Here is a 25,148-nt window from a genome sequence, read left to right as displayed (position 1 = left end):
TAATTCCCCACAAAGGACCGAGTACTTGCAAGTTATAGAGCGGTGGGAAAGGCCACAGGAGTTTCTTTAAATTGCAGTGGGAATTGTGTTGCCCCTTCTTGTTCTTCCTTAGGAGAATAGGGGTTGGCACAAATTCCCCAGTAGTGCACACTCACCTCTGTCGTGACTGCATTTATATCGACAGGCTGGATCTCTGTACTGCAGCACTCACTCCCTTACAGAGGAAACTGAATTTTGCAGAGGCAATGAAAGTAGGCCAAGGCAACAGAACACTCTAGTTACCGGGCGGCAGCCAATCACAGGCCCCTCCCCAGGAGTGTCTGACTCAGAAGCAGAGTCTGTGCTAACTGAATTTTGCAGAGGCAATGAAAGTAGGCCAAGGCAACAGAACACTCTAGTTACCGGGCAGCAGCCAATCACAGGCCCCTCCCCAGGAGTGTCTGACTCAGAAGCAGAGTCTGTGCTGTCAGCCTGAACCCAAAGGGACTGACCTGTTGGGCTTGTTTTTCCATAGCGTTAACTTGCAGGTTTATGATTTCAGACCCCAAATCAATCTCTGCCACAGTGCTGGTGGTCTCTCCTACCACAACTATCACCTAAACTGACCTAACCTTTTCCTTGCTTCATGTGCTGAAGGTGGCAGCCAAGTCCAACCCAGGGTATATGGTCCAGGCATTGAAAACGAAAAGCCATAACGCACCGACTTCCATGAAAGCCTACTGCCCCAACCCAAAGGACAGCATAGCTACATCATCTTCCCCTTCCACCTGGGATCACAAACTTTTAAAATCTTTTGGAGTTGTTTCTGCCAGCAGTTGGGAGGAATGTACCTTTTGTTTTTCCATCCACTGGCACCAGCTTCTTTGTCTCTGCTGTTAACAACAGCTCATAAGGATGCTCGTCCTCTTTTCTGGCTGCACTCCCCTGAATCCTAGGTCTCATGGCCAGGACCTAAGAAAGAGAAACAACCAGTACTTCTTGTGCACATGGCTGATACCAAGACAGGTGGTGTTGAACAAAGTCAAGATTATTGGCTCCTTTTTTATCTGAAAGGAAGGGAGGAGGGGTAGAAAAGGTGAACAATTCAAGTGTCACATAGACTCCCAACTGCTTTTTTGGATATATACCAGTACCTCTAATCACAATGGCCTTAATGCTCCCCTTTCCTTGCCTCATTTTATCCTTTAAAAAATGATAATACTCAAAGGAGATGAAGTCAGTATGTTGAAAAGATATCTGCACTTCCATGTTTATTACAGCACAATTTATAATAGCCAAGACATGGAATCAACCTAAATGTCCAACAATGGATGAATGGATTAAAAAAATGTGGTATATATACATACCATGGAATACTACACAGCCACAAAAAATTACGAAATCCTCTCATTTGTGGCAACATGGATGGACTTGGAGGACATTATGTTAACTGAGGTAAGCTAGGCACAGAAAGACAAATACCATATGACTTCATGCATTTGTGGAATTAAAAAAAAAAAAAGTTGATATTACAGAGGCAGAGAGTAGAAGAGTGGTTACCAGAGACTGGGGAAGGTGGGGCGAGGGGGAACAGGGAGAGGTTGGCCAATGGGTACAAAATTTAATTAGATAGGAGAATAAGTTCTGGTGTTCTATTGCACAGTAGGATGACTATGGTTAACAGTTAAATTTCGTATATTACATAATAGCTAGAGGAGAAGCTTTTTTTTGCCACAAAGAAATGATAAATGTATGAAGTGATAGTTATATTAGCTACCCTAACCCGATTATTATACAACATATATATGTATCAAAACATCAGATTGTACCCCTTAAGTATATATAATTACAATGTATCAATTAAAAAAATTTTTTGTAAAAGACAAATAAAATCCAAGATGCCTCCTTTTCTTGCTTCTCCCATGTCCAGTGTTCTGCATGATCTCTTTTCTGTGGATAATACTTCCAAGCAGCTTTTGGCCATGCTGCATCATAAAGACTATCTTTCTCCATGTTTCTTTCCTAATATGCACATACTATCCAAAGGCTGGAATCCTTTCCTTCTTAAGAGGAAACCAAAATGATTTGACTGACCCTCAAAGCTTGACATTTACTAGAAACAAAGTGGTCTGAAGTCCATCTCTATTTTTGTGAGCCTTTCTTCAGAGGTCCTGAGGATTATAGGAAAGGAGCTCCCAAAAGCTGATTTCCTATCACATTTATGATAGTACAATTTTAAATCAATCCCACTAAATCTCTGCTCTGAAGAGTGAAATGGCTAGAAAGTTTGAATTTTAGTGGGGAAGAAAGAAGCTCTGTCTACTGAGAAATCCCTAATCCAGGCAGCCAAATATCTCTGATGAAATAACTGGACCAGAGCTGGCTCCTACACCTACTAACTGCAAGGCTTTGGCCAGCTGAGGGCCTGATGGCCACAGCTAGTCATGGTACCAGAGTAACCAAGCTTCTCCTCAAGCCAAGCTGAAAACACCACAGTTAGTGCTATGGCCATGCTGGGAGAGAGAATGGAGATCCTTGCTCTAGAGGACAATTTTGGCTCAGCTGTCCCAAGAATCCAATGTGTTTCACAGGCAAAATAAAAATAAGCTAGTATTAAGAATAATACTAGCTATTAGAAGAGCAAACCAAAGCACAAAATCTCTTCTTGAGCAGTTTAGCTAGGACAAGTAATATATTATGAACAAGGAATTGGGGGTGGGGGTATTCCCAATTCCACCTAACAGATAATGCTATCCTACTAATGTGATTCCTTGGCACACACAGAAACCTCCTGCTACATTGACATGTCTCACGGCTCACTGGAAATGCATCAGGTTTTTGATTCATTGGGGTTTTGCTTCTTTGAGGTATAGCTCACTATGTTATAGCCTAATGAGACAACAAGAACTCCAGCAGCCTCAGGCCATAGGAGAAGCTAAAGCTCCTGTTTGTTAACAAGTCTGCCACTCAAAAGGCAGAATGATAGTCTCTTTCCAAAATTTTGCTAAGCCCAGCAGGAACCTTCACTTACTGTAAGCCACCTGGAAGCTAAAAGCTATTTCATTACAATGAGCCACTTGCCAGTATTACTTATTCCTTGCTTCTTCATAGGAACACAATTCAGGGAACAAAGAGGGATCATTAAGCAGTTCACACTGTGTCAACTTAATACCATAGGCTTTACAGACAGGAATTTCTGTTCTGCAGGTTTACACTCCCATAGTTATCACTTATGCAGTGCTCCCTGGAAATCTGATTCAGTGAGTGTTCTGCACACAGCAAGAGCTCTCATACAGCCCCAGGCATGTTTCCCTGAGAGGTAACTGACAGCCTGGATGCCCGGCCTATAATGTCCTTTTTTCTCAAGCAGGACAAAGCTGATGACTTCCATCTGGAAAATCAGGCCCACTGGACTTCCGGTGGCTCTGTGCCGAACAACTGGAAGCGGAGAACTATCAAATGTCAGAACAGGAAGGGACCCTAACACAGCTAGAGAGAACCTGGTTCCAGTCCTTTCATTTGTAGATGACAAACCCAGTTCCCAGAGAGGCCCAAGATTACACCAAAGAGCTCACAGCAGAGGCCCAAGGTTACACCAAAGAGCTCACAGCAGAGCTATGGCCATAAAATTCAGTTTCCCTAATTTTGGGCCAGATTGGTTTCATTTTTTCTGGCGTTCATTTTTTTCTCCATTCAATCTGGACCCCTTTTCCTCCTTCAGATGTCTAATGAGAGTCCCCTGCTTATACCCAGACAACAAGAAGGGTGATCTTTTCTTCTTGCCGCTGGCCCCTACCATCTATGGGATTAAAATCTCATAATAAAGCAATATACTGCTTTTCTTTGAGGCTTCCTAGCTCCCATCAAGAATCCCTTTGTCATAGTGAATATGTCAATGATTTTCAACAGAAAGAATTCTGCTCTTTACTAAATTACCCCTTAATCTTTTTTTCCCTTTCCTTCAGGGCTGGCAATAAATCAAAGCTGAAAATATATACTTTCTAGTATGTGGAAAACAACATTTCTGCTGCAGAGAAAAGTTATGAGCAGTCACCACCTGTGACCAGTGGAATGTCCAGTTGGGGTGTCGACAGCTTTCTGGGAAGAGATACCATAGCAGCTGCAACCTTGTGAATGTTTAACACATCTGAGCATAATGAAGACCACAGTTTGTTCTGATGCAGCTGGCAGCCCACTCTGTGGGGCAAAAACATCTAAATAGCATGTGTGTTTGCATCTAATTTTTAAGCCAGTTTCATGATCCGGTCATTAATCTCATAAGCTCTTCTAGAGCCAGGTAAACTCTAGCTTCCCTTAAAGGCTTCTATGGGTCATCTGACAATAACAAGCCTCAGGAATACAGACACAAACACTGGGGAAGATTGCTTGCCAAATACAAAAACCTAAAGTCTGAGGAAGCCAGTGTCTCCTGAGATATGAGATTTAGGATATTAAAGTTTGGTAGTTTAAGACATAAAGATGGTGAAGTCCATGGAGTCAAAAAAAAAAAAAAAAAAATTATTCCACTTTTGGGGAAGACCAATCCATTCAGACTACAGCATAAGAACAAAATCTGCCTGAATCATTAAAAGGATAATGACCCAGGATGAATCACCTCTATATTTATGTACCTATAATCACCAGTAAATAAGCAAATTCACAGTTCTCGTGGGCTTCCAAATACTGGCTATGCTGGTCCAATTGACCCAGAATTCCAGGCTATTCAGAAGCAAACTCCAGAAGATATATCCCAGACAGACCCTTCCACCCAGGAGAGTTATGTGGAGATTTTCCACCACCACCTCTTGGTGCTGCATTATTGCCAAATTGTATCCTTTCAAAAGTCTTGAGAGAGGGCCGGCCTGTGGCTCACTCGGGAGAGTGCGGTGCTGACAACACCAAGGCCCCGGGTTCGGATCCCATATAGGGATGGCTGGTTAGCTCACTGGCTGAGCATGGTGCTGATAACACCAAGTCAAGGGTTAAGATCCCCTTACCGGTCATCTTTTTTTAAAAAAAAGAAAAAGTCTTGAGAGAACAGAGAGTCCTGGTTATACAGCATTTCTTTAACAGCCTTGCCCCTTTCCTTGGGCATTAGGAATTTTAGTCTAAATCCTTGTTAATGAGGTGGCACAAGGCATTTACAGAGACCCAGCCCCAACTGAATATCCTCCATGTTACTAGGTTTCACCTTGTAAAAGAGGGAGTAATGAAGCAAACCTCTATTTACATAAAAATGTGTAGGAATTTGGGCTGGCCCGGTGGCGCACCGGAGAGTGCGCCGCTTGGGAGCGCGGTGGCGCTCCCGCCGAGGGTTTGGACCCCATGTGGAGACCGGTTCCCACTCACTGGCTGAGCGCGGTGTGGGCGCGACACCGTGGGTTGCGATCCCGTTGCCGGTCCCCGGTATGGGCACGACACCAAGGGTTGCGATCCCATTACCGGTCAGTAAAAAAAGACAAAAAGGAAAAAAAAAATGTGTAGGAATTTACTACATGCACCACTCTACATTTTGTATCAAAAGATAACACAGTTAGTACAAAAGCAAAGAGAGAGACTGTTCAGCTTACTGGAGCCAGAAGACAGTGTGCAGGTTTTACTTCCCACGTGGTATGGTAGATCAATAATTGGCCTGTCTAGTAGAGAGCTATATTAAAATTCTTTGTTTAGTACTTTTGAGTGAGTTTGAAAGGTCTTATTCCAGATTACTGATACACACAAGTTTACAATCCAAAGGTGATAAAATGGGAAAGCAAAGTCTTTTTTAAGCGTACACTGATACACTTTCCAACAAACTCCTATTTCTGTGATGAGAATAAACCCTCAAACTTCTACCTCAGAAGCTGTCATGGGAAAATACTTCTTATCTATGCGGTCTTCCTCCTCTTCATCAGGGGGTGGCTTTGCTGGAGGCGGTGGACGTTCCCTCTGCAGAAGAGAAAAAAAAAAAAACCATTCTACTAAGTCTTTTTTCAAGTATCTAACTTTTTGGTTTACCCTTACCTTAGCCCTTGGAAAGGAAAAATAATAATGTAAAGAACTCCTCCGAGAGACTAAAGTCAAGGTTTAGTTTCCATACAGATGGGGAACCCTGCACACACAATTCAATTAGCATGCTCTACGGTTCTTGATGTTTACAGCAGAGATCATAAACACTTCTTTCATATCCTAGACCACAGTGAGAAATGCCAGCACCGAAAACATAACTGCCTTGTAAAAAAAAAAATGTCCTTCAGAATACTGATACATAAAACTTTAGTACAGAAAAATCAGTGGCTCAATTTTCAGTCTTCTCTAAAAAGAAGAGCACTAGATCAAAAGAATCAACTTGTGAAATAGTTCTAACAAACCAAAGTTATTGAGGAAGTAATGAGAAACGTAATCAAGGACAAAAACATCAATTCCTATTCCAACTTTAATGTTCTCCTATCAGTCTATCCCCATTTATTAGCAAAAAGCTCAAAACTGGCCTCTTGGGCCGGCCCGGTGGCGCACTGCTGCAGTGCGCTGCTTGGGAGCGTGGCGGCGCTCCCGCCGAGGGTTCGGATCCCACATAAAGACCGGTTCCCGCTCACTGGCTGAGCGAGGTGCGGCCGCAACACCGAGGGTTGCGATCCCGTTGCCGGTCCCGGTCCGGTGTGGGTGCGACACTGAGGGTTGCGGTCCGTTGCCGGACACGAGAAAAGACAAAAAGGAAAAAAAAAAAACTGGCCTCTTATCCTCAGTCACCTCCTTCAATAATTAGCATCATATATCATTAGTATATGAAACCCCTATTTCTTCTAAGCCCATTTTAAAAAGGAATATTTGTCAGTTGTCTGCCCTAGATCAGGGATTGGCAAGCTTTTTCTTAAAAGACCATTACATTAATGTTTTAGGCTTTGCAGTCACCTCTGCCACAGCACAAAAGTAGCCCCAGACAATATGTAAGTGAATGTGTGGCTGTGTTCCAATAAAACTTTATTTACAAAAACAGGCAACTGCTTGTGGGCTGTAGTTTGCTGTCCCCTGCCCTATAGCAAAAACTCACTGAGGGGGGAAACTGGGTTAGTTAGATCATGGATAGACAATTTCAGAAATACACAGAATGACCTTGGTGAAGGAAACCTAAAAGCTGAAGAGAGATTTGCCATTGTACTTGCAGTACCATTAGCATCATTTATATTCCAAAGCCCTGGTCATGTTTAGCAGTCAGGGTTCCTACTGAAGGGAGTGAGGGCCTGAAACAGGAGTTGGCCCACAGGCTCATTCCCTGGCTTGTAAGATTAGTTTACCACGTTGCTAAAACAGGAGTATTTCAGAAAGCCAGGGTAGAGGTGAATGCTGAGTTATGCAAGAGCCCCGGAGAAATCTGCAAGGAAAGATGTCTCTCATGTTTTAGGAGCTACCTGCATAAGTATTCTGGCATCCATGATCTTTCTGCTAAAACATGCTTCACCGCTCAGTATATCTTGACAAGTCAGTCATTCTCATAGTCCCTGGAACCGGATGGATGCCCAATGACAACAACTTCAAAACAGGATTGTATATTCAAGTCAAACAATGCTATTTAGATCAGATTTCCCACGAAGTCTCATTTTCCCCACCCTTCTTCTCCCCAAAAGTACAGGAACAAGCTTTGTCCCGGTGCCACCTTAAAAGGAAGAGAACAGCAAAAGGAGCAGTCTCGTATCCTCCACCAGTAAAGCAACCTTGGGATACAAGTAGCTGAGAAAAAACAAAATGAAACAACAATAACAAAAAGGGCCCAACCCAGAAGCCTTCCCAAGGCTAAAAAAGCCTAGAAAGAAAAATATGAAAGACTTTTGTGGAAGAAATGATCACCAAGGACACTGGAAGGAAACAGAAGTAACTGTTAGCCTGTGTTTTTTCTAATGTGAGGACTTTGGACCAAGGGCCTGGAATACAGAGCTGATTTATACATACCATCCGTTTTGTTTACCAAGATGTGGAACAGTAGTCCCTTGGCCACAGTTAATTACCAAGGGCCAGGAAGACAGCACTGCCACAACACACCCAAATAAAAATGGCAAAGCATGCATCCCAAGATACATCAGTTTCCACTTAGCAGGACCATAAGAGGCTAGGTTCCTGAAGCAGGATGGAACAAAGAGGCTTGTGTAAATCAATCCCAGTTTACTTCAGGAACCCTGTGCTTCTTGCAAAGGCTCCAGCTCCCCCTAATGGGCATCACCTGTAAGTACCATTTAAAGCCTCCACAGCTGAATTTGCTCAATTCCTTTGTGTCAAACAGCAAAAGTGAAAAAACTAGCTCTGTCTACAGAAGCACTATGCTAGTGGGCTCGGCATATGCATGTGTTTTCACCACTCACAATGGGTTCTGTCACAATCCTTGATAACACCCACTCTGGTGGGCTACCACAAGACTGGTGGGCCTTTCCAAGATCCATACTGAAATGTTGGGACTATTTCAGGGCAGGGCAAAGCAGGGCAGGGTAAGGAGCCTAATAAAAAAGAACACTCCAAGAAACATTAGGCCATTCTCAGGGCATTCCTGAAAAGACCAAGGATTACTTAGCAGCCAAAGGATTGTCAAAATTATCATAAGCTAGATTCAGACCAAAAGGGAAAGGCCAGCCTCTCCAACAGGAAGAAATAACATATACCTGAAAATATGTCTCAAGGTGGTGGTTAGCACTGGGATCCTGTTAGAGCAAGGGCCATTTTAACTAATGGGCAGTGCTTAAAACCTCCAATTATTGTGCCCAGAAATGCCGGAAGGAGGGTCAGGGGAAACATGATTCAGGCCTAGGCCACAGTATAACCCTGGGGGAGAAAATAGGGGGAATGAAACTCAAGAATGATGTACAAGACTAGAAGTAAAAGCAAGCACTAGAGAAAGAAGCAGTAAGATGGGAAGGGGAGGAAGGAGGGTCAGGGGAAACATGATTCAGGCCTAGGCCACAGTATAACCCTGGGGGAGAAGATAGGGGGAATGAAACTCAAGAATGATGTACAAGACTAGAAGTAAAAGCAAGCACTAGAGAAAGAAGCAGTAAGATGGGAAGGGAGGCCCTGAGAAGGAACAATTCAGTTGTCCTCATCCTAATAATGTCAATGGCTAGAGGTGTTATAATTGGATAAAAACAGAATGCCACAAACTAATAAATATGATGTCTGATTAAGCCTTGCTATCCTGCTGAATAAAGAACCTGCCCAGATCCAAATGGATAATTCCTTCAGGGTAAACGGACGGTGAGCATATGCTCAGGTCAGACAGGAACTAATTTGAGTAAGCTTCTTTTACTGTATATTTCTGCTCTTCAGAGAGAAAACAAACAATATATAGCAAAGATCCCAAAGACAGAAGCAGCACTAAGGCTAAGTAGAAATAAAATGTTTCAATTTGCTCTAAGGCCAATGAAGTAGTGGAAAGATGCAAACTGGTTATACCGAAATTGGAAAAACCAAAATTCTACCTCAATGTGATCTGTATGGTTTTACCACACTGAGCAAGAGAGCCATGGCAGAGCCCCAAGAAGAAGAGCAGAACAAGTGGATCCAGGCCTCTGAAGTGCAAGCTGGCACTAGGGTCATACTTCCTCTTCCCAGTGCCTCAGCACAGCACAGGTCAACCAGCCAACACAGTCCCTGGAGATTTAGGGCCCCGGGCCACATACAGGCCTCACTCCAGCAGTTTTCACTCCTGCTGCCTCGGTCTCCTTGGTCACGGAGTCTCGGTCAGACGATCGTCCGCTGGCCATGCTATCCAGTGAGTGGCAGGAAACAGCATTGTATAGCACCTCGTAGGGACCCTCCTCTTCAGCATTTGTGTCAAAATCGATGATCAGTTCAGTCACTGCTTTCTCCACGTCTTCTGGGGAGAAGGTTGGAGGGCAAAAGAGTTAATAAAAGGGGGACACAATCTTGAGTTCCGCCCACTGCAGCAACCCAAAGCCTCTTCAGGATTCTGAACTCTACAAACACTAACCCAGAGCAGGGAAATGATTACTTTGCTTCACAGATAGAAATAAATATAGTTTCAGCTGCTCTTTATACCCTGAGATCTAAGCAGATTTTTCTCAAATTCAATATGGAAAACACTTGGCATCATAAGGGATACCTCTTAAGACATTTATAAAACCCCAAATACCTCAATACCATGACAGCATAAACAACCCATAAAATGTAGCAAGGTATAACTGAAAAACTGAAGTCATCCTTTAAATTCTTTAATAAGAGCCTCCACATGCTCAAGCAAAACGGAGGACAGCAAAGCCTTCCTGAGATGGAGGGGCTGTGCTGCTGTTAGACTCACTTGCTATAACTACCAACCTTGGAGCACCTGGGATCCAAATTCGTGACTCTACAAAATTACCAACTGTTAGAGACCATGCATGCCTGGGTCACATGCAAATAGTCAAAACTATAAATGTAAAATCCTTAAAAGCTAAGAGCTTAGTGAACTACTAATTCCATTGCTAGCAGATTATGAAGTCAAGAAAAAACATATGTGGGGAGAGGGAGATGAGGAATCCACAGAAAAGATAGGCCGGGCAACCTTTACCCTTGTATCTCTGTACTTTTCTGGGAAATCCCTTTCCCCTTTTCATTTTTAGCTTTGTTCTGTTTCTCTAGCCTTCTTTATTGTGATTTTTATTTGGGGGTAGGTGTCAGACAGTCTTTATCTTTGTCCTTCATCATACCCAAAACCCAAAGGCTGCTCAATAAATCTGAAAAAGTGGATTCTGGCTAATGATGGATAGTCTGGACTGCCTAAGCTAGCATCCAAACCACATTTGCTGGCCAAATGATATACTGCCACAATCGACTAACCAGATGACATTCATTAAATATTTACTGTGGATCAACTATGCAGTCACCATCATGTGTATTAGAAAAAGGTTTCACTGAGATGTGAATTCATCTTGAGATGATCCTCCCCACAATACATCCCCAGAATAGATTTCATAGAGTCAACGTAAAAGTGGAGAATAAAATGAAGTAGGAAAGAAGAGGCCCACAGTCAAAGGCCTAACCTATGTCCAATAAAACCTCACATAGTAGTTTGAAAAAAATAAATTGAATATAAACTTAAGTACTCACAACCCCCTGAAGTTATTACTAAAATTAAGACTTTCCATTCTGTCCAAGAATGTTCAACTCTTTTCAAGCGGAGTGCCCCTTTACTGGCAGAGAAGAGTGGCCTTACCCTGAGACTTCTGTGACACGGAGTCCATATTGGAGATGACAGGTGGCTGGGGTGTAGGAGTTTTATCTACCTCATTTGTGCTTCTTTTTCCAGTCATATGATCTACATGAAAGATTAAAAAAAAAAAAAAAAAAGCTGCACCAAATACAAATGCCTTGGTTTGGATAGTGTGTTCCTTGGTCACCCAGACTGAAAGATGGACTGATACCTTCAATAAGTGCTGCTATCTGCTGGCTCTTTTGAGAAGGCAGTTCCCGGACAGTGTCTAGAGCAGTCAGTCCACGGTTATCCTTTATGTTGACATCAATTCCTACAAAGGTATACCAGGTGGACCAGAGGAGTGAGCATTTTCAAGCCAGCCTCAAAGAAGGTCAAATTCCAGGACACCTAAGGCTCCCAGCAGCATGACCAACATTTTTCTTCCAAAGCCATTTAATCCAGCTATTCAAGAACAATTCACACGCTTGTAATCAACCAGTGAAGACACACATACATTGGGTTCAAATGCAGCCAGCAAAAATCGCCCTCTAGGGAGGCTAGGGAGAAACAATCCCAACCCTGGCATGCTGTGTAGACAAGAGCACTGCCAACCTCTCACCTGCAGCCAGCAGGATTTGTACCACATCGGTCTTGCCAAACAAAGCAGCCTCATGCAAAGCACTGCCCATCTCCGTCTGGAAAGCAAACGAGAGTGCAGAGCAGGATGTCATCAGAACAGTTTGGCGTGGCTTCACATGACAAACGGGACATGACAAGAAGGGACAGAAAAATAAAATAAACCACACAAAGCCTTCTGTCATTATCTTTCCAATGTTTCTTATATGGATTCCAAAACCACAATCGTGGCCAATACATCAAAGCCATTTATGTGCCACCAGCAGGCCCCATGTGAATAACTGAACAAAAATAAACCACACAAAGCCTTCTGTCATTATCTTTCCAATGTTTCTTATATGGATTCCAAAATCACAATCGTGGCCATACATCAAAGCCATTTATGTGCCACCAGCAGGCCCCATGTGAATAACTGAACAGTTACTCCTGGAGCTACCTATTGTTGACACTCCTCAAAACTCTGTCTTCCTGGATGGAAGGAATAATGAGAAGGAAAACACCTTCACTTCAAATGTGATTTGGTCAATGCAAAGCCTAAGCAATCATTCATGTGAATGGGGAAGGCTAACAACAAAGGGAAATGCTAAGTCTCCTGTTGGCACTGTCAAGTTGATGAGACTTTGGAGGTGCTAAAGTGGGAACACATGTATAGGAAGATAACGAAACTTTTCTAATTTGGGGTGAGAGTCCATAAGCACATCTTTTCAGGGTTTAATGACTATATATTATCCCCTGAAAAGAAACAAAAAAATAACAGATTCACTAGAGGAGTTCATCTGTTTCTAAAGTTTCACATTAAAATGAGTCAACAAATGGAAGCATCTGAAACATGATGTGAAACATGCTAAATAAGAACACAGCCCAGAAGCATAGTACTTGTGCCTTTTCCAAAATGACTAAGTCCCTTGTGTCTGGGAGGAGTATCTGCCCTGCTACCTGGTAGTTGCTGTCCATGCCAGCATCAAGGAGGACCTGGACCACGGCTTTGTGGCCATTCCTTGCTGCCAAGTGAAGAGGGGTGTGCTTCTTAGTGTTGCAGCTCAAGAGATTGGGGTGTGCATTGAGGAGCATCTTCACCACCTCCAGTCGCCCGTAGAGTGCTGCCAGGTCCAGAGGTGTTTCGAATTTGTTGTTGCGCATGGTGGGGTCCGTTAACTCCTCTAAGAGCACCTTCACTACCTCTGTGTGGCCGTACTGTGCTGCGCAATGCAGGGCTGTCTCGTTGTCATTGTTCTAAAGGGTTAACGAGCAGATCACATCAGAAAGGTGACTGACAGACTAGCATCTGACTGGGACAAAACCACTGAAATTCAAATGAGAAAAATAGCAGCAATACTTGTGGATTAATAAAAGTCAGAATCCAGGCATAATCCCCCACAAACAAGCCTGACTGCTCCACCTGGCCACATCTTCCCCCATTTACTGCAAGAGGGGAGCAGTCATCTCCTAAACATTTGCAGTCTCCTGTGTGCCATGAGGGAAGTGTCTCCAGATTGCAAAGACAGTGAACAAGGGAATGTGGCAGGCATCTGGTAGAAGCTTTGACACGGGTAAATTCCAATAATATCACTGCCATTGTTTCATTTGAAACTTCAACTGGTTTTACAACAATTTATACTTATTCAACCTTATGGTTCTGATTCTGGATTTGTCAACCATCTATTGCCTTACACACAAGATTTTTAAAAAGAGTTTATCATCAGTGTAGTTTCTTGCATGCAAATCAATCAGCCAACAATGAAAGCAAGAGAGCACAGCACCAAAAATCACTCTCAAGGTATCAGCCAATAGCCACTTCCGGGGAAGGAAGCATTCAAGCTAAGTCACAGAGGCACAGGGACCCTGACACTGCACTGTGCCTACTCCAGGAGTCTGCACCAACCAATGAATGCAGCATCTACCTCATTAAAATGGCAGCCAGTGCAAGGAGTGATTCTTACGTAAGAAAGATGCAATCAGACGCTGGAATGTTTTGTGTGAGAGGTGCAAAATATTCAAATGTAATGTTGCCATCAATTTAACCACAATCCATGGTCCTCTTATGCCAATTGTGTTTCAAACTAAAGACAGAATCTAAGATTAAATGGGAGAATTTTGTGCTTTATCAACCATCAGAAGCAAAATGTCAGCCATTCCAATTATGTTTTTTCTTTTACTACTATTGACAATGTATAATTAGAGCAGAAATAAAACAATTTCCATGACCTCTCCTTTTTGAGAAGCACTAATGAAAATAATTCTCCCACAAGATTTTCAGATTCCTGAATATATCAAACAGGCTGTGACACTTCAGAAACCAAACTTAAGAGGGGGTTTGTCCATCAAGTCAATATTGTGCACCTTTCAGTGGTCAAAAGGTAAAAATTAAATGTTTCTACAATTGCTTTAATTCTATTAATGACATTAAAAGTAATGAATTAGAAGTTACCCAAACATGCATGCAATACCATTTGCTTTTGATCTGGCATTTGACTGCATCATTTTTTCCAGCTATACCAAGTATACCAGAAAGATCCAGAGCTGCTTGGAGCAGGCTCCAAAAGGCCACAATGATGACAAAGACAATTTTAAAAATGAAATAAGGACAGAAAAGGTAGGCGCAGGAGCCACAAGCAAAGATAAATGCACACAGATTAAACAGAGGATGCAGAGGCAGCACTGAGCTCAAATGCAGCTCAAGGAGAGCAGCTGCTGAGAAAGTGCAGGCAGCCTTCACCGGCCACAGAACACCGCCTGTTAGTAACGGCCTCCTGTGATGCAAGTAGGCCCCAAGGGGCAAATTCCACCTCAACCTGAAAGTCCAGAGGAAGGGGAAATGGCTGGGCAGAAAGCAAATCCTTGAGATTCCCAGTGCCAAACAAACCCTTTGGGAGACCCGTTTGGAAAGCTCCTTTTCTATCAAGCTATGGCATGAGTTCCCTGAGCAGTCACTTCACTTCTTCACTACGAAGACAGCTACATCAACAAAAACTCACAGGATCCTTCTGTAATGATTCTAGGGCAGGGTGGCAACACAGAGAAGTTTACATCTGCATTTTACAACTCAGGATTAGCGTGACAGCAAGGGCCAAGAAAGTCGGTGTATTCTTATTAAAATTCCAATCCAGAAAAACTTGTTTACTCTGATGCAAATATTACTCTTTTATATCCAAGTTGTCAAAAAGTATACAAGTAAGGTCGGAAGAACTTTAAAACTCTAAACCATCTAGCAAGAGAATAAATATGAAAAAGTCATCTCATTTCTTTTTTTTTTTTGTCAGAATGAAGGTAATTGCCACAAGGCTGCCCTGCTACCAGCAAATTTCCTGCCTCTTGTTAAAAATGGTCTAACCACATCTCTGCAGAAAGCTAGTCATATTCACAGTGTAGGAAGCATCTTACTTACGTTTCAGCCTTCCCAGACGTGCTCTGGTAACAATAATACTCGAGTTTATGCCTGTGGTGACCATGTCTCTCTCCCACTCACAATGAGCTCTTATTACTATTTCCCCGTTGAGTCTGACAACTATCAGGGCAGGAAGTCACTAAGTGTTGATTCACGGATCCATACAAAAGGGAGAGATTCCAAGGAGAAGCACAGACCCTAATCATCTGGAATCCCTCCCTTTCACACCTTCTAAATTACACTACAGGTGCTCACAAAACCTGACGAGTTCCCAGAATCATAATACTATGAGTCTGGACTGAGGAAGGGGAGCAAGATGAAATACCCCAATTTTTCCCAAAGACTTTGCACAAACTCTCCATTCCTACCCATCTTGAGATTCACTTTTATTTTTCATTTCTATGGTCAGTACTTCTAAGAAAAAAAGACATTCCCATGCATCCCCCTTATATCTGGAGACTCCATTCAATGTGTAAATCCATTATATATATGCATAAACTACAAGCAGATGAAAATATTTCCATGGCCTTTCTCTTCTTGGAACTATTTCAGGGCCATCACCTACCAGTACCTAATTTCAGCCCACTGCACATTATCCACAGTTGACAGATGCCTAAGTTAGGGATATCTGGGCCACAGCTCTCTGCAGCAATGATGGTATAGGCTCTAGAAACATACTATAATTGGAAAGAAAGGAAAAACTGAGACTACTGAGGTTGAGAAGACATAGGGGAAACATGAGAACAGAGCTCACCATGAGGAAGAAGAGTTAGACTTATTCTGCAGTGCTCTAGAAAGCAGAACTCTGACCAAAAGATGGAAGGTTTAAGAAAACAGACATCAACCAAACTTAAGAAACCAAAAATCAGTGGAATCCAAAAAGAGGCCACCAAGTGGTAATGAATTGTTTGTTTTTAGAAAAGACAAATAGTAAATAAGAGGTGGATGGCCCACCTTTCAGGTAACAGAGGGAAGACGATTCCTGCTATGTGTAGAAAGTTGGCCTAGATTAGTGGCTCTCAAACTGGTTCCTTTTGGAATTACATAGAAGTTTAAAAATAACTAGTAGTAGGTCCAACCCCTGACTTTCCAAGGTAACTCCCTCAGATGGTAATGCCCAGGAAACTCTTATTAAAAAGCTTGCCAACCTTGCAGGCACCAACTTAATCAAGCAATCAGTCATCATCATCAAGAGTGAGATAAGCTGACATCATATGCTTTGTGATGTGACACTAAAAAGGACATAATATCACTTCTGTGATATTCCTGCCAAAAATGTATAAGCTGAATCTAATTATGAGGAAAAAGCAAATGTGGCAAAGTGTTAACAATTAGAGTAACAGAAAGAGTGCGAGGGTACTTCAAAAAGTTCGTGGAAAGACAGAATTAAAAGATAATAGGAATATTTCCATGAACCTTTTGACATACCCTCATATATTGGAGTTCACTGCATTATTCTTACAACTTTAAGTTGGAAATTTTTTCAAAATTAAAAATTCTGTAAAGCTTGCCAGGTGTTACTGATGCTACCAGACTGGCTGATCAGCATTTGGAGACAACTGGTCTAGATAAAACTACAAGTCCCTTCTAGCTCTAAAACTGTAAATTATTTTTAAGTGGACAAAAAAATAGATCTATCCTAAAACTTATCTGACTATTGCTTATTTTATGATATTCAAACCAAATTAAAATCATTTTAAAAGGGGGGGAATGAACAATTTTCATAATTCTACCTTAGCTAAGGATGATTTACATTTGGATTGGTTCATGCTGACTTTCTGAAAAAGGAAAAGACCCAAATGTCGAAAAGGAACATCAAAGTTCATCAAAACCATCTTGCTCTCAGAAAAGGCATCTAAGACTTCTTAATTTTTACAGATGCCTGAAAGGACTTAGCACTCCAATGTAATGAGCAAAACAGTTCCTAGACACAAGCCAGTCAATACAAAACCAAGGGAGGTTAGATCCGAATCAGCTCAAGAAGGGTCTGCATTCTCAGCACAATCCAAACGGCTTTATCCCTTAATGTAGTTCACATCATTTGGTCTTTCAGGGTGGAGGGGAAAAGACAAAGGGCAGTATTTCCAAAGAGAGAAAAATGTTCTTATTTAGACTAATTTTCTTTTATGTGTGCAAAATTAAAGGATAGGAAAATGTACTTTCAAGAAACAAAGTCTTACCCTTTAATCCAAGCTTAATAAGCTAACTAAACTAACCACAGAGTGGGAAAACAATCACTTCAAGGTCTCTCCCCTCAAAATAAAACCCTGAATAGACTGAGCAATGTTTCATTAAGCATCATCTACTAGTAACAAGAACAGATTCCAAAATGCCTTTTCAGAAATACCACATTATATGCAGTTGTCCCCTAGTATCCATGGGGGGTTGGTTCCAAGACACCCCCATCCCCATGGATACTAAAATCTGTGGATGCTCAAGTCCCTTACATAAAACTGTGTAGTGTTTGCATATAACCTACACACATTCTCCCATGTACTTTAAATCAGCTCTAGATTACTTACAATACCTAACACAATGTCTACATATCACTTCATTCGTGTGGATTCATTGCAGTACTTGGTGCGTGGCAAATTCAAGTTTTGCTTTTTGGAACTTTGTGGAATTCCTGGCCCCCATTTTTTTTTTTTTTTAGATAATCTTTTATTTTCTCAGAACAGAGGTTGGATCCTGGGCCACAGCTGCCCCTGTAGGTCCCCTCTCATCTGAGAAAGGCAGTCTGACTTGTGGGGCACACCCATCTCCAGTTGGAGGTGCAAGTAAAGGCCACTGCGTAAGGAGGCAGAGCTCTCCCCTACTGCTTGAAGGATCTCCAGTAAGCTCCCTTCTGGAGATGGCTCTGACAGTGAGCTTTTCTACAGGTCCAACTGGAGGTGAGACATGAGGTGAGGTTCAAATGCAGGCTTCCTTCCCATCACAGCCTCCGAGCCTTCCTGGGGCGGCAGCCATTGTGCAGGATGGGGGTGTTTTCTGTGACTGAGATCACTTCCAGGCTCTCCATGGTCAGTCCCTTGATGGCAGACGAGCTCCCTGGCCCCAGGCCTTTCACCACTACTGGGATGTGGGTCATACCCTTCTTTGCAGCTTTCACTGCTGCAGCTAAGCCTGCTGTCTGTGACCTTCTTGGCATTCTGAAACCCTCTCTGCCACTACCCCCAGTGCCATAGGAAGTTCGGGCAAGACACTGGTTAGTGGCAGAGACTACCTGGATCTGTGTGTTGTTGTAGAATGCTTTAATGTATGTGATTGGGATCTCCTCAAATTTCTTTCCTGTCCACCTCAGGGGGCTCTCCTGTACTGAAATAGAAGGGTAAATGCTGGAGCCACTGCTTCTCCTCAACTTCCTGCTTGGCTGCAAGATATGGCCTGGGAGCCCATGTGGATGGTCCACACCAGCACCCCAAACAAGACCCCAGTCAAGTGGGGTCAAGCCCCTCCCAAACATTTTTAAGCCACGGTTGGCTGAATCCATGGATGTGGAGCCACAGATACAAAGGGCCTGTATATACTTTTAATAATTAGGATCTCAAATGTTACCAGCTACCAGATATTTTTACTTTATGTACATTACCTTATTTAAACTCCCAAACTATCCAGCAAGGTAGATAGAAGTACCCCATTTTACAGAAGAGGAAACTAAGGCTTAGAGAAATTAAGAAACTTGTTCAAGTCAACAAAAGCAGTAAGTGACCCCATAGAATTCAAACTCAGGTCTGACGTGAAAGCCCATGACCCGTGAGTTTTCCGCTCTATCGCTCTACTTCCAAAAAAAAAAAAAAAAAAAAGACAACTAAGGTACAGTACCTCGAAGATTAGAAAACTGAATTTAAAGAGTGGGCCAAAACTGGGCTGATGTGCTCCAGTACCTCAGGTCAACCTACTTCTCCACCAGTAAGGCCTGAAAGCTAAAAAAAATTCTCCCACAGGGTCTTCCTAGGCCCAGCCCCCAGGGAGCTTCATTTGCTAAATCAGTATTTCTCAAAAGTATAAAATAACTGCCTTGCATTTGGAAACATGCTGAAGTACTTTATATTTCCCTTCCCCAGGTAGCTATATTCAGAGAAAATAAAAAGTAGCTAATGCGGATAATGCAGCGTCTTAACCAAACTCCAAGTTGTTGCCAACAACAACCGAATAAAACCTCTTATCAACAAAAAGCAGGTGGGGGCACTGAGGAATAAGGCTACCACTACCAGCCCCCCGAAAAGCTCTGCATTCCAACGTGGTGAAGGCCAAGAGGTAGAGAGGGCTGGGCCATTCGTCACCAGGCCTGGGAGACCACCACAGGGAGGGAGACACAAGGCGAGTGCCCTGGTTGGCCCTGCAACATCGTTTCCTATTTCAGAGCTTTTCATGGGTCAAGAATGACAAGCAGAGAGAAAAGCTAATGGCTGAAGAGATTGGACTGAGGTTTTAAAGCATCAAGCAGAAATGCACAAACTCCAGAAAACGAGAGGGGAGTGGCAAGCAACAGCTTTTATAAGAATAAAGTGAAGTCACCTGTGTCCTTTCCCCAACACTTCTACTGTTAGCTATTGAAACCTGAAAGAAAAATCAGATTCCACTTCAAAAGAAATATGAAAAGCAAACTAAAAATTATTTTTTAATTCCAGGAAATAATCATTTTTTTGTGCTTATTAAAAAGCTAATTTGTTTAACATTTTTAACTGCATTTTTCTTTTTTGAATTTAAATGATTTTAGAAATCAAAATAGTAAATTAAGCATATAATATGGTCCCTTGTATTTCCCCATTCTTGCCATTTCAGATGTTTCAGGAAAAGCACCCAACCTTTCCAGAATTAGTACGGATTTTAAAAATAAAACCTAAAACCCACTGCTGCTGCATTTTCCCATTCCCAGACAAGCCAAAAGCAGACAGGCTGAAGCAGACAACAGTCAGGATAAGGAGAAGAAGCCTGAGTGAAGAAGAGCCAGAGAGGACCAAAGAAAAGGTGCAGCTTGGAGAAATGATGCAGAGAAATCCTGGCAGCAAAGTACACACCTTGGCATTGATATAAGGGTCAAAGGGGCCGTACTTTTTGAGTTCTTTGATCTCAAGAGCATTCTACAAAAAGGAAAGGAAAAGAAAATGTGATGATAAAATGGATGAAATACATCAAAGCACCACACAGCTCCTAGGGGGTGCAACACTAGAACAACTCAGATTGGCCCTCTGGATGATTCAAAAGGAAGTTAATGGGAAAGACAACCTCCAGGGCACCTCACTTATTACCACTTTTTGATCCAAGCATCCAACTAGAACCACATAAACGATTTTTAAATAAATCAATGTAGTATTTATAGCCACTCCCTAGTTCCATTAGGTTCTTCTAGCTCCTGCAGATATCTTGCCCCACTCCTGCCCCACCCACCTGCCTGCCAGATACTCAAAGCACTGGGCTGGTGTCCCACCTATCAACGGATACTCCAGGCAGGAGGCAGCTGTGAGCAGGACAAGCTAGCACACTCAAGTGGTTCAAAAATCCAAGCAGCTGTGTTCCAAGGCAAAAGTGAGCAAAGACAGGATTAGAAATGGTTGCTGAAATTTTCTTAAATGAGAAGGACTTTAATGGTTGACCAAGTTTTTCAAAATTGAAGAATATTAGTTACAAGCAAACTTCTTTATACATTTCCTCCAGAGGAGAGAAATTACCACCTTAACCAGGAGGAGTAAAATCACATTTAGATTCTAAAGAGGCAATCCCAAAGAAATAATTTTCATTCCCAAATGTTATAAACAAACAACCTCACTGAAGATCTTAAATGTCTATTGCTCACCTACCTGGAAAATACAGCCCAAATGGGGAAAGGGAAGCTGATTACAGCTACACACACACAATCTCAAATAAAGAGATGTGGGAGTATTACTTTAATTTTCTCACACCTCAGAGAAGCTACCCTTCTCAGAATCAAAGTCATGCTCTTAATAGCTCACTGAGAGCTAGATTGGTCTTGTTGACAGATGGACTCAACAGAATGATTTCCTATTTTTTAAGGAAAAACCTCGATCTAATCCTTCAGGTAATTTAACAATCTCTTCTCAGTAAAGCCATTAGGAAAACAGTCCTAAGCTCACTGAAAAAAAGCAGCATCTCCTTCATTCAAGCAACTGAGAAAAGTACCTGCCTCAATTCAGAATAGAGGGGAAAACAGGAGAACTTGTCATATAGGAAAGCCCATCTCCTCTCACACTGGTTGTATTTATGAAAGGCTTGCCTAAAACTTTCATAATTCAAGTATAATTTTCCCAAAGGAATACAAGTAAAGAAGAAGAGGTATATTCTCAGAGTACCTAAATCCACGGCTATTGCAAGGTATTTTTGCTTGAATGCTGCCTTTTTTATTTTTGAAGAATTATCTCTGCTTTTTCAAAGCATGTTCACTCTTAAATTAACATCAGAGGACACGATGGAAATGACCTTCATTCCCCTGAATTACCTCTGACCTCCACTCACATGTTTCTGATTTCTGAGTCCATTTTTCAGCACTAGTACGAATACTTCCACTTCTGCACATTCTGATGTATGTAAAATAACAGCATGGTTCACACAATACTAAGAACAATTTACAATTAATTAAGCCCAGTTTGAAATTGACTCTATATAATTTTGAACGATGTACATTATTTCAAGTTTTGTACATAAAGAAAATAGGTATATTTTTAAATATAGCACTATTCCAAATCTGCATGAGTCAAATGCATATGAAATGCATCCTCACAATATAAAATTTCCCTAATACACTAAGAGGAGCAGAACTGGAAAGAGAGGAATCATGTGTAGGGTATGGAAGAGATTTGAGCTATGGAGCTGAGGGAACTGCTAAGGTCTGGGTGTAGCTGAGTGGAGGGAGGAAAGCCTGTCTTCCTTCCGACCTGTTCATTGACTCGGGTGTGCGAGGGCCCTTGATGGATGAGTAACCGCACTATCTGGGCATCTCCTTTCCAGGCTGCCAAGTGCAGAGGGTAACAGCCTTTTGAGTCAGCCACGTTGGTCAGAGCATCGTTCCTCAGAAGAACCTCAACCACATCCCTAGAAGGCAAAAATCAATCATGAGTCTGCAGAACCCAGAAGCTTCCCTGCTAATAGCTCTTTACATTTGTATAGCACAAAGCCCTTTCACAGATACTATCTCATTTGGCTCCTCATCTCTACCTGAGTTCACGGCTCAGGCTTTTTCTTTTATTCCATGAGCTACTTGTACAGCTGCTGATCTGTGGTGGAACAATCTTGCGCCGTGCTACACTGACTCATCACCTCCCTGTTTAGGTTTTCTTGATAACCCACCTGTTTTCCACTACTTTGAAAATAACTAGTCTCCTTGTTTCCTTGTAACATTTCCTTGTTTGTGATATTTAAACAGCATTCAGGGATAGAATTCACATAAAAGTAGTTACAGAAGACAAATATCATTATTCACCACATTATTCAGAGCATTTATTGATGTGGGAGCTGATAGCAGACAGGCAGAGCAGAATGAAAGTTGTTGCAAACATAAGCCAGATACATATGGTATCATTTGATACCTTCAGAGAGAGGGACATGGCTTTCTTCTTGGTGACACCACTAATTAAGCAGATACAAGTGTATAATTATTCCCATGCGCATGAGGTCAAAGAAAATCTACAAACAAATCTATAAACCAAGTATCTGGGAATGAACTTAGCTAACAAACTACAGTCATTTATGTTAAAGATTTATTTTAAATCGGGTTACCCCACTATTTAAGGGAGGAGGGATCTCTATAGATTTCTTTTTAACTTTTTCTAAGATGGCTACAGAAAAAACATAATAATCACATTCAATATATTTTAGAAAAGTTTAATATTGAAAAAATAACCACTACCTCTTTTTGGCATGTTGAAGTCAATTAGGCAAGGCCAAATACTGGACAAGTGATACAGAATACTGTAAGGTGGTAAGGACCCTGCTTCTTGCTTAGAAAAATCTAAAATGATTCCAATAATTCTTCCTCGTAAAAACTAAACTTTAATCTCCTACAGTACTTTGCTTCAAACTCCCTTTCACATCCACTGTTCCATCACACTCTGATTTCCATTCTTCCACATCCTGGCAAACCCACTCACTGCTCCACAACCCTGCCTGCCCCTCTGCTGAGCCATCACATTGTCCCTCACTCAAAGGGGCGTGCCCCATCATTTAGGCCTATGTCTTCTCTCTCAAATTCTCCCCAAAGCATGCCTTCTCCAGAAAACTTTCCATGCGAATCCTACTCAATTCCTAATAACCTCTTTAGACTTAAAATAATTAAATAGGCCATATTACTTATGTATTTTTCCCCCTTAAAAACAGTTCTTGTTGTCTACAGAGCTAATATAATGAGGGGAAAATGGCAGGCAAGAAAACAGAGTAAATAAATTATTTTAAAGAAGACAAGTTTCTCATGAACATCCAATCTATTTTCAGTTTATCAAGGGGTTAGTTACCTAACAGATCCCAACCCCTTTATGATCTGGATGCCCCTAATTTGATCTTTATATTTAGATTAGTGGGATAGCACTGGGACATTCCAGAAGGGGAAAAAAACAAATAGAAGAAAAGGTAAAACTTAATCTTTGGCTAAAGATTTGGCAGCGGGGGCGGGGAGGGACACAGGTTGGGGAAAAATATTCAAATTATACACTAAAGAGGGCTGGCCAGTTAGCTCAAGGATTCCAGGATTCAATCCCTATGCTGGCCAGCTGCCTAAAACAGAAATAAAAAAATACATAAATAAAATAAATTAATTAATTATACACTAAAGAGAGTCTCAGGAATTCCGATTGGACTGAATTTAGTTTGTTTTTCTCTGTTCCTCAGTACCACTGCTTAACAAACTTTTAAAGAAAGTGAAAAAGACAACATGAAGGCCTGGGTTCTGCAGGGCAGGAATGTAGCACATCATTACTTACTTATGGCCATTCAAAGCAGCATGGTGCAGGGGTGTGTAGCCAGTGCTGTCAACACAGTTCACATTTGGCCCTCTCCACATGCTGTCAGGGGGCAAAAAAGAGAGAGATTTCACAGACTGAACTCACAAACCAAAGTTAGAGACAGCTACCTACTTAAAAAAGATTTCTGTGTGGTGACTAACCAAACTGGTTACTTCCAAATGACTCCTGATAAAGGACGGCAGCTATATACTACAGAAATGCATAGCACTGAGGGTGCACAATGGTTTGCTGAACAAGGAGTCAAGTGTCAAGACAACAGTGTCGTCATTTCAGAGCTTGTTCTGAACCCTTATCTGTAACTTCATTATACATTCAGTCTGGGACTCATGCCTCTGAGTACTCCCAGGATTGCAAAAACAGATCATTGAAAGGTCATCAAAAATATCACGGAATCATACCACTCAGCCAGTCACAGGTATTGAGCACCCACCCCTATGCTGGTGACTGAAAGCTTGAGAGAGAGATTTCAACAGACCAGATAATCAAGGTGATTCGACCAAGGACCAACATCAAAAAAGCACCAAGATACATGTGTTAAGATGCAAGAGACAGTTTTGTCTTTTCTTTGTAAATATGTCTTATTAGTAATAAAAAAACAAACAAACAAAAAAAACACCAGAATCCATAATTTGAGTATCTCATTTAAATCAGAAATACCATACTAGGGAAGTCAAAATGTCACCTTATTGATCCTCAAAGCCTTAATTCTTATTTCTGTTTCACACCTTACTGTATTGGCCAGATTTTCTAAAATAATATTAAGTAGCAGAGGGCAACCTTGTTTTGTCCCTGCTTCTTAAGAGAATACCTCTATTGGTGTGAGGTAGACTCTCTGCAAGATGTAAAGAAAGTATCCTATTATTGTTTTTCCTTTTTAGAGATAATTGTTTAAATGCATTTTTTCATCTATGCAGATAATCATAGTTTTTCACATTTAATGAGCTAGTATGTTGTTTTTTGGGAGTTTTTTTTTGTTTTTTTTTTTGTCTTTTGTCTTTTTTCCGTGTCCGGCAACGGATCGCAA

General features: G+C 41.7%; 1 protein-coding gene across 3 annotated transcripts in view; it reads right to left on the bottom strand.

Annotated features, from left to right (window-relative positions):
* Window positions 1–24,160, bottom strand: part of ANKS1A (ankyrin repeat and sterile alpha motif domain containing 1A) — a 112,719-nt gene extending 88,559 nt beyond the window's left edge. For 2 of the 3 annotated variants that reach the window (XM_008572415.1, XM_008572416.1), the window contains exons 1-9: window positions 24,083–24,160; window positions 22,046–22,202; window positions 12,704–13,000; window positions 11,751–11,826; window positions 11,361–11,462; window positions 11,153–11,254; window positions 9,621–9,817; window positions 5,815–5,907; window positions 831–951 (exon numbers count right to left, since the gene is read on the bottom strand). In XM_008572415.1, the coding sequence (XP_008570637.1) occupies window positions 831–951; window positions 5,815–5,907; window positions 9,621–9,817; window positions 11,153–11,254; window positions 11,361–11,462; window positions 11,751–11,826; window positions 12,704–12,907 (895 nt within the window). In that variant the 5' untranslated portion in view covers window positions 12,908–13,000; window positions 22,046–22,202; window positions 24,083–24,160. Of the gene's footprint in view, window positions 1–830; window positions 952–5,814; window positions 5,908–9,620; window positions 9,818–11,152; window positions 11,255–11,360; window positions 11,463–11,750; window positions 11,827–12,703; window positions 13,001–22,045; window positions 22,203–24,082 lie in introns of those variants that run through there. The other variant, XM_008572417.1, reaches the window with a different exon arrangement.
* Window positions 24,161–25,148: the final 988 nt, after the last annotated feature.

Source organism: Galeopterus variegatus, unplaced genomic scaffold (genome assembly GCF_000696425.1).
Source record: "Galeopterus variegatus unplaced genomic scaffold, G_variegatus-3.0.2 Scaffold783, whole genome shotgun sequence".
Lineage (NCBI taxonomy): Eukaryota > Metazoa > Chordata > Mammalia > Dermoptera > Cynocephalidae > Galeopterus > Galeopterus variegatus.
This window is presented reverse-complemented; position numbering and strand designations above follow the sequence as displayed.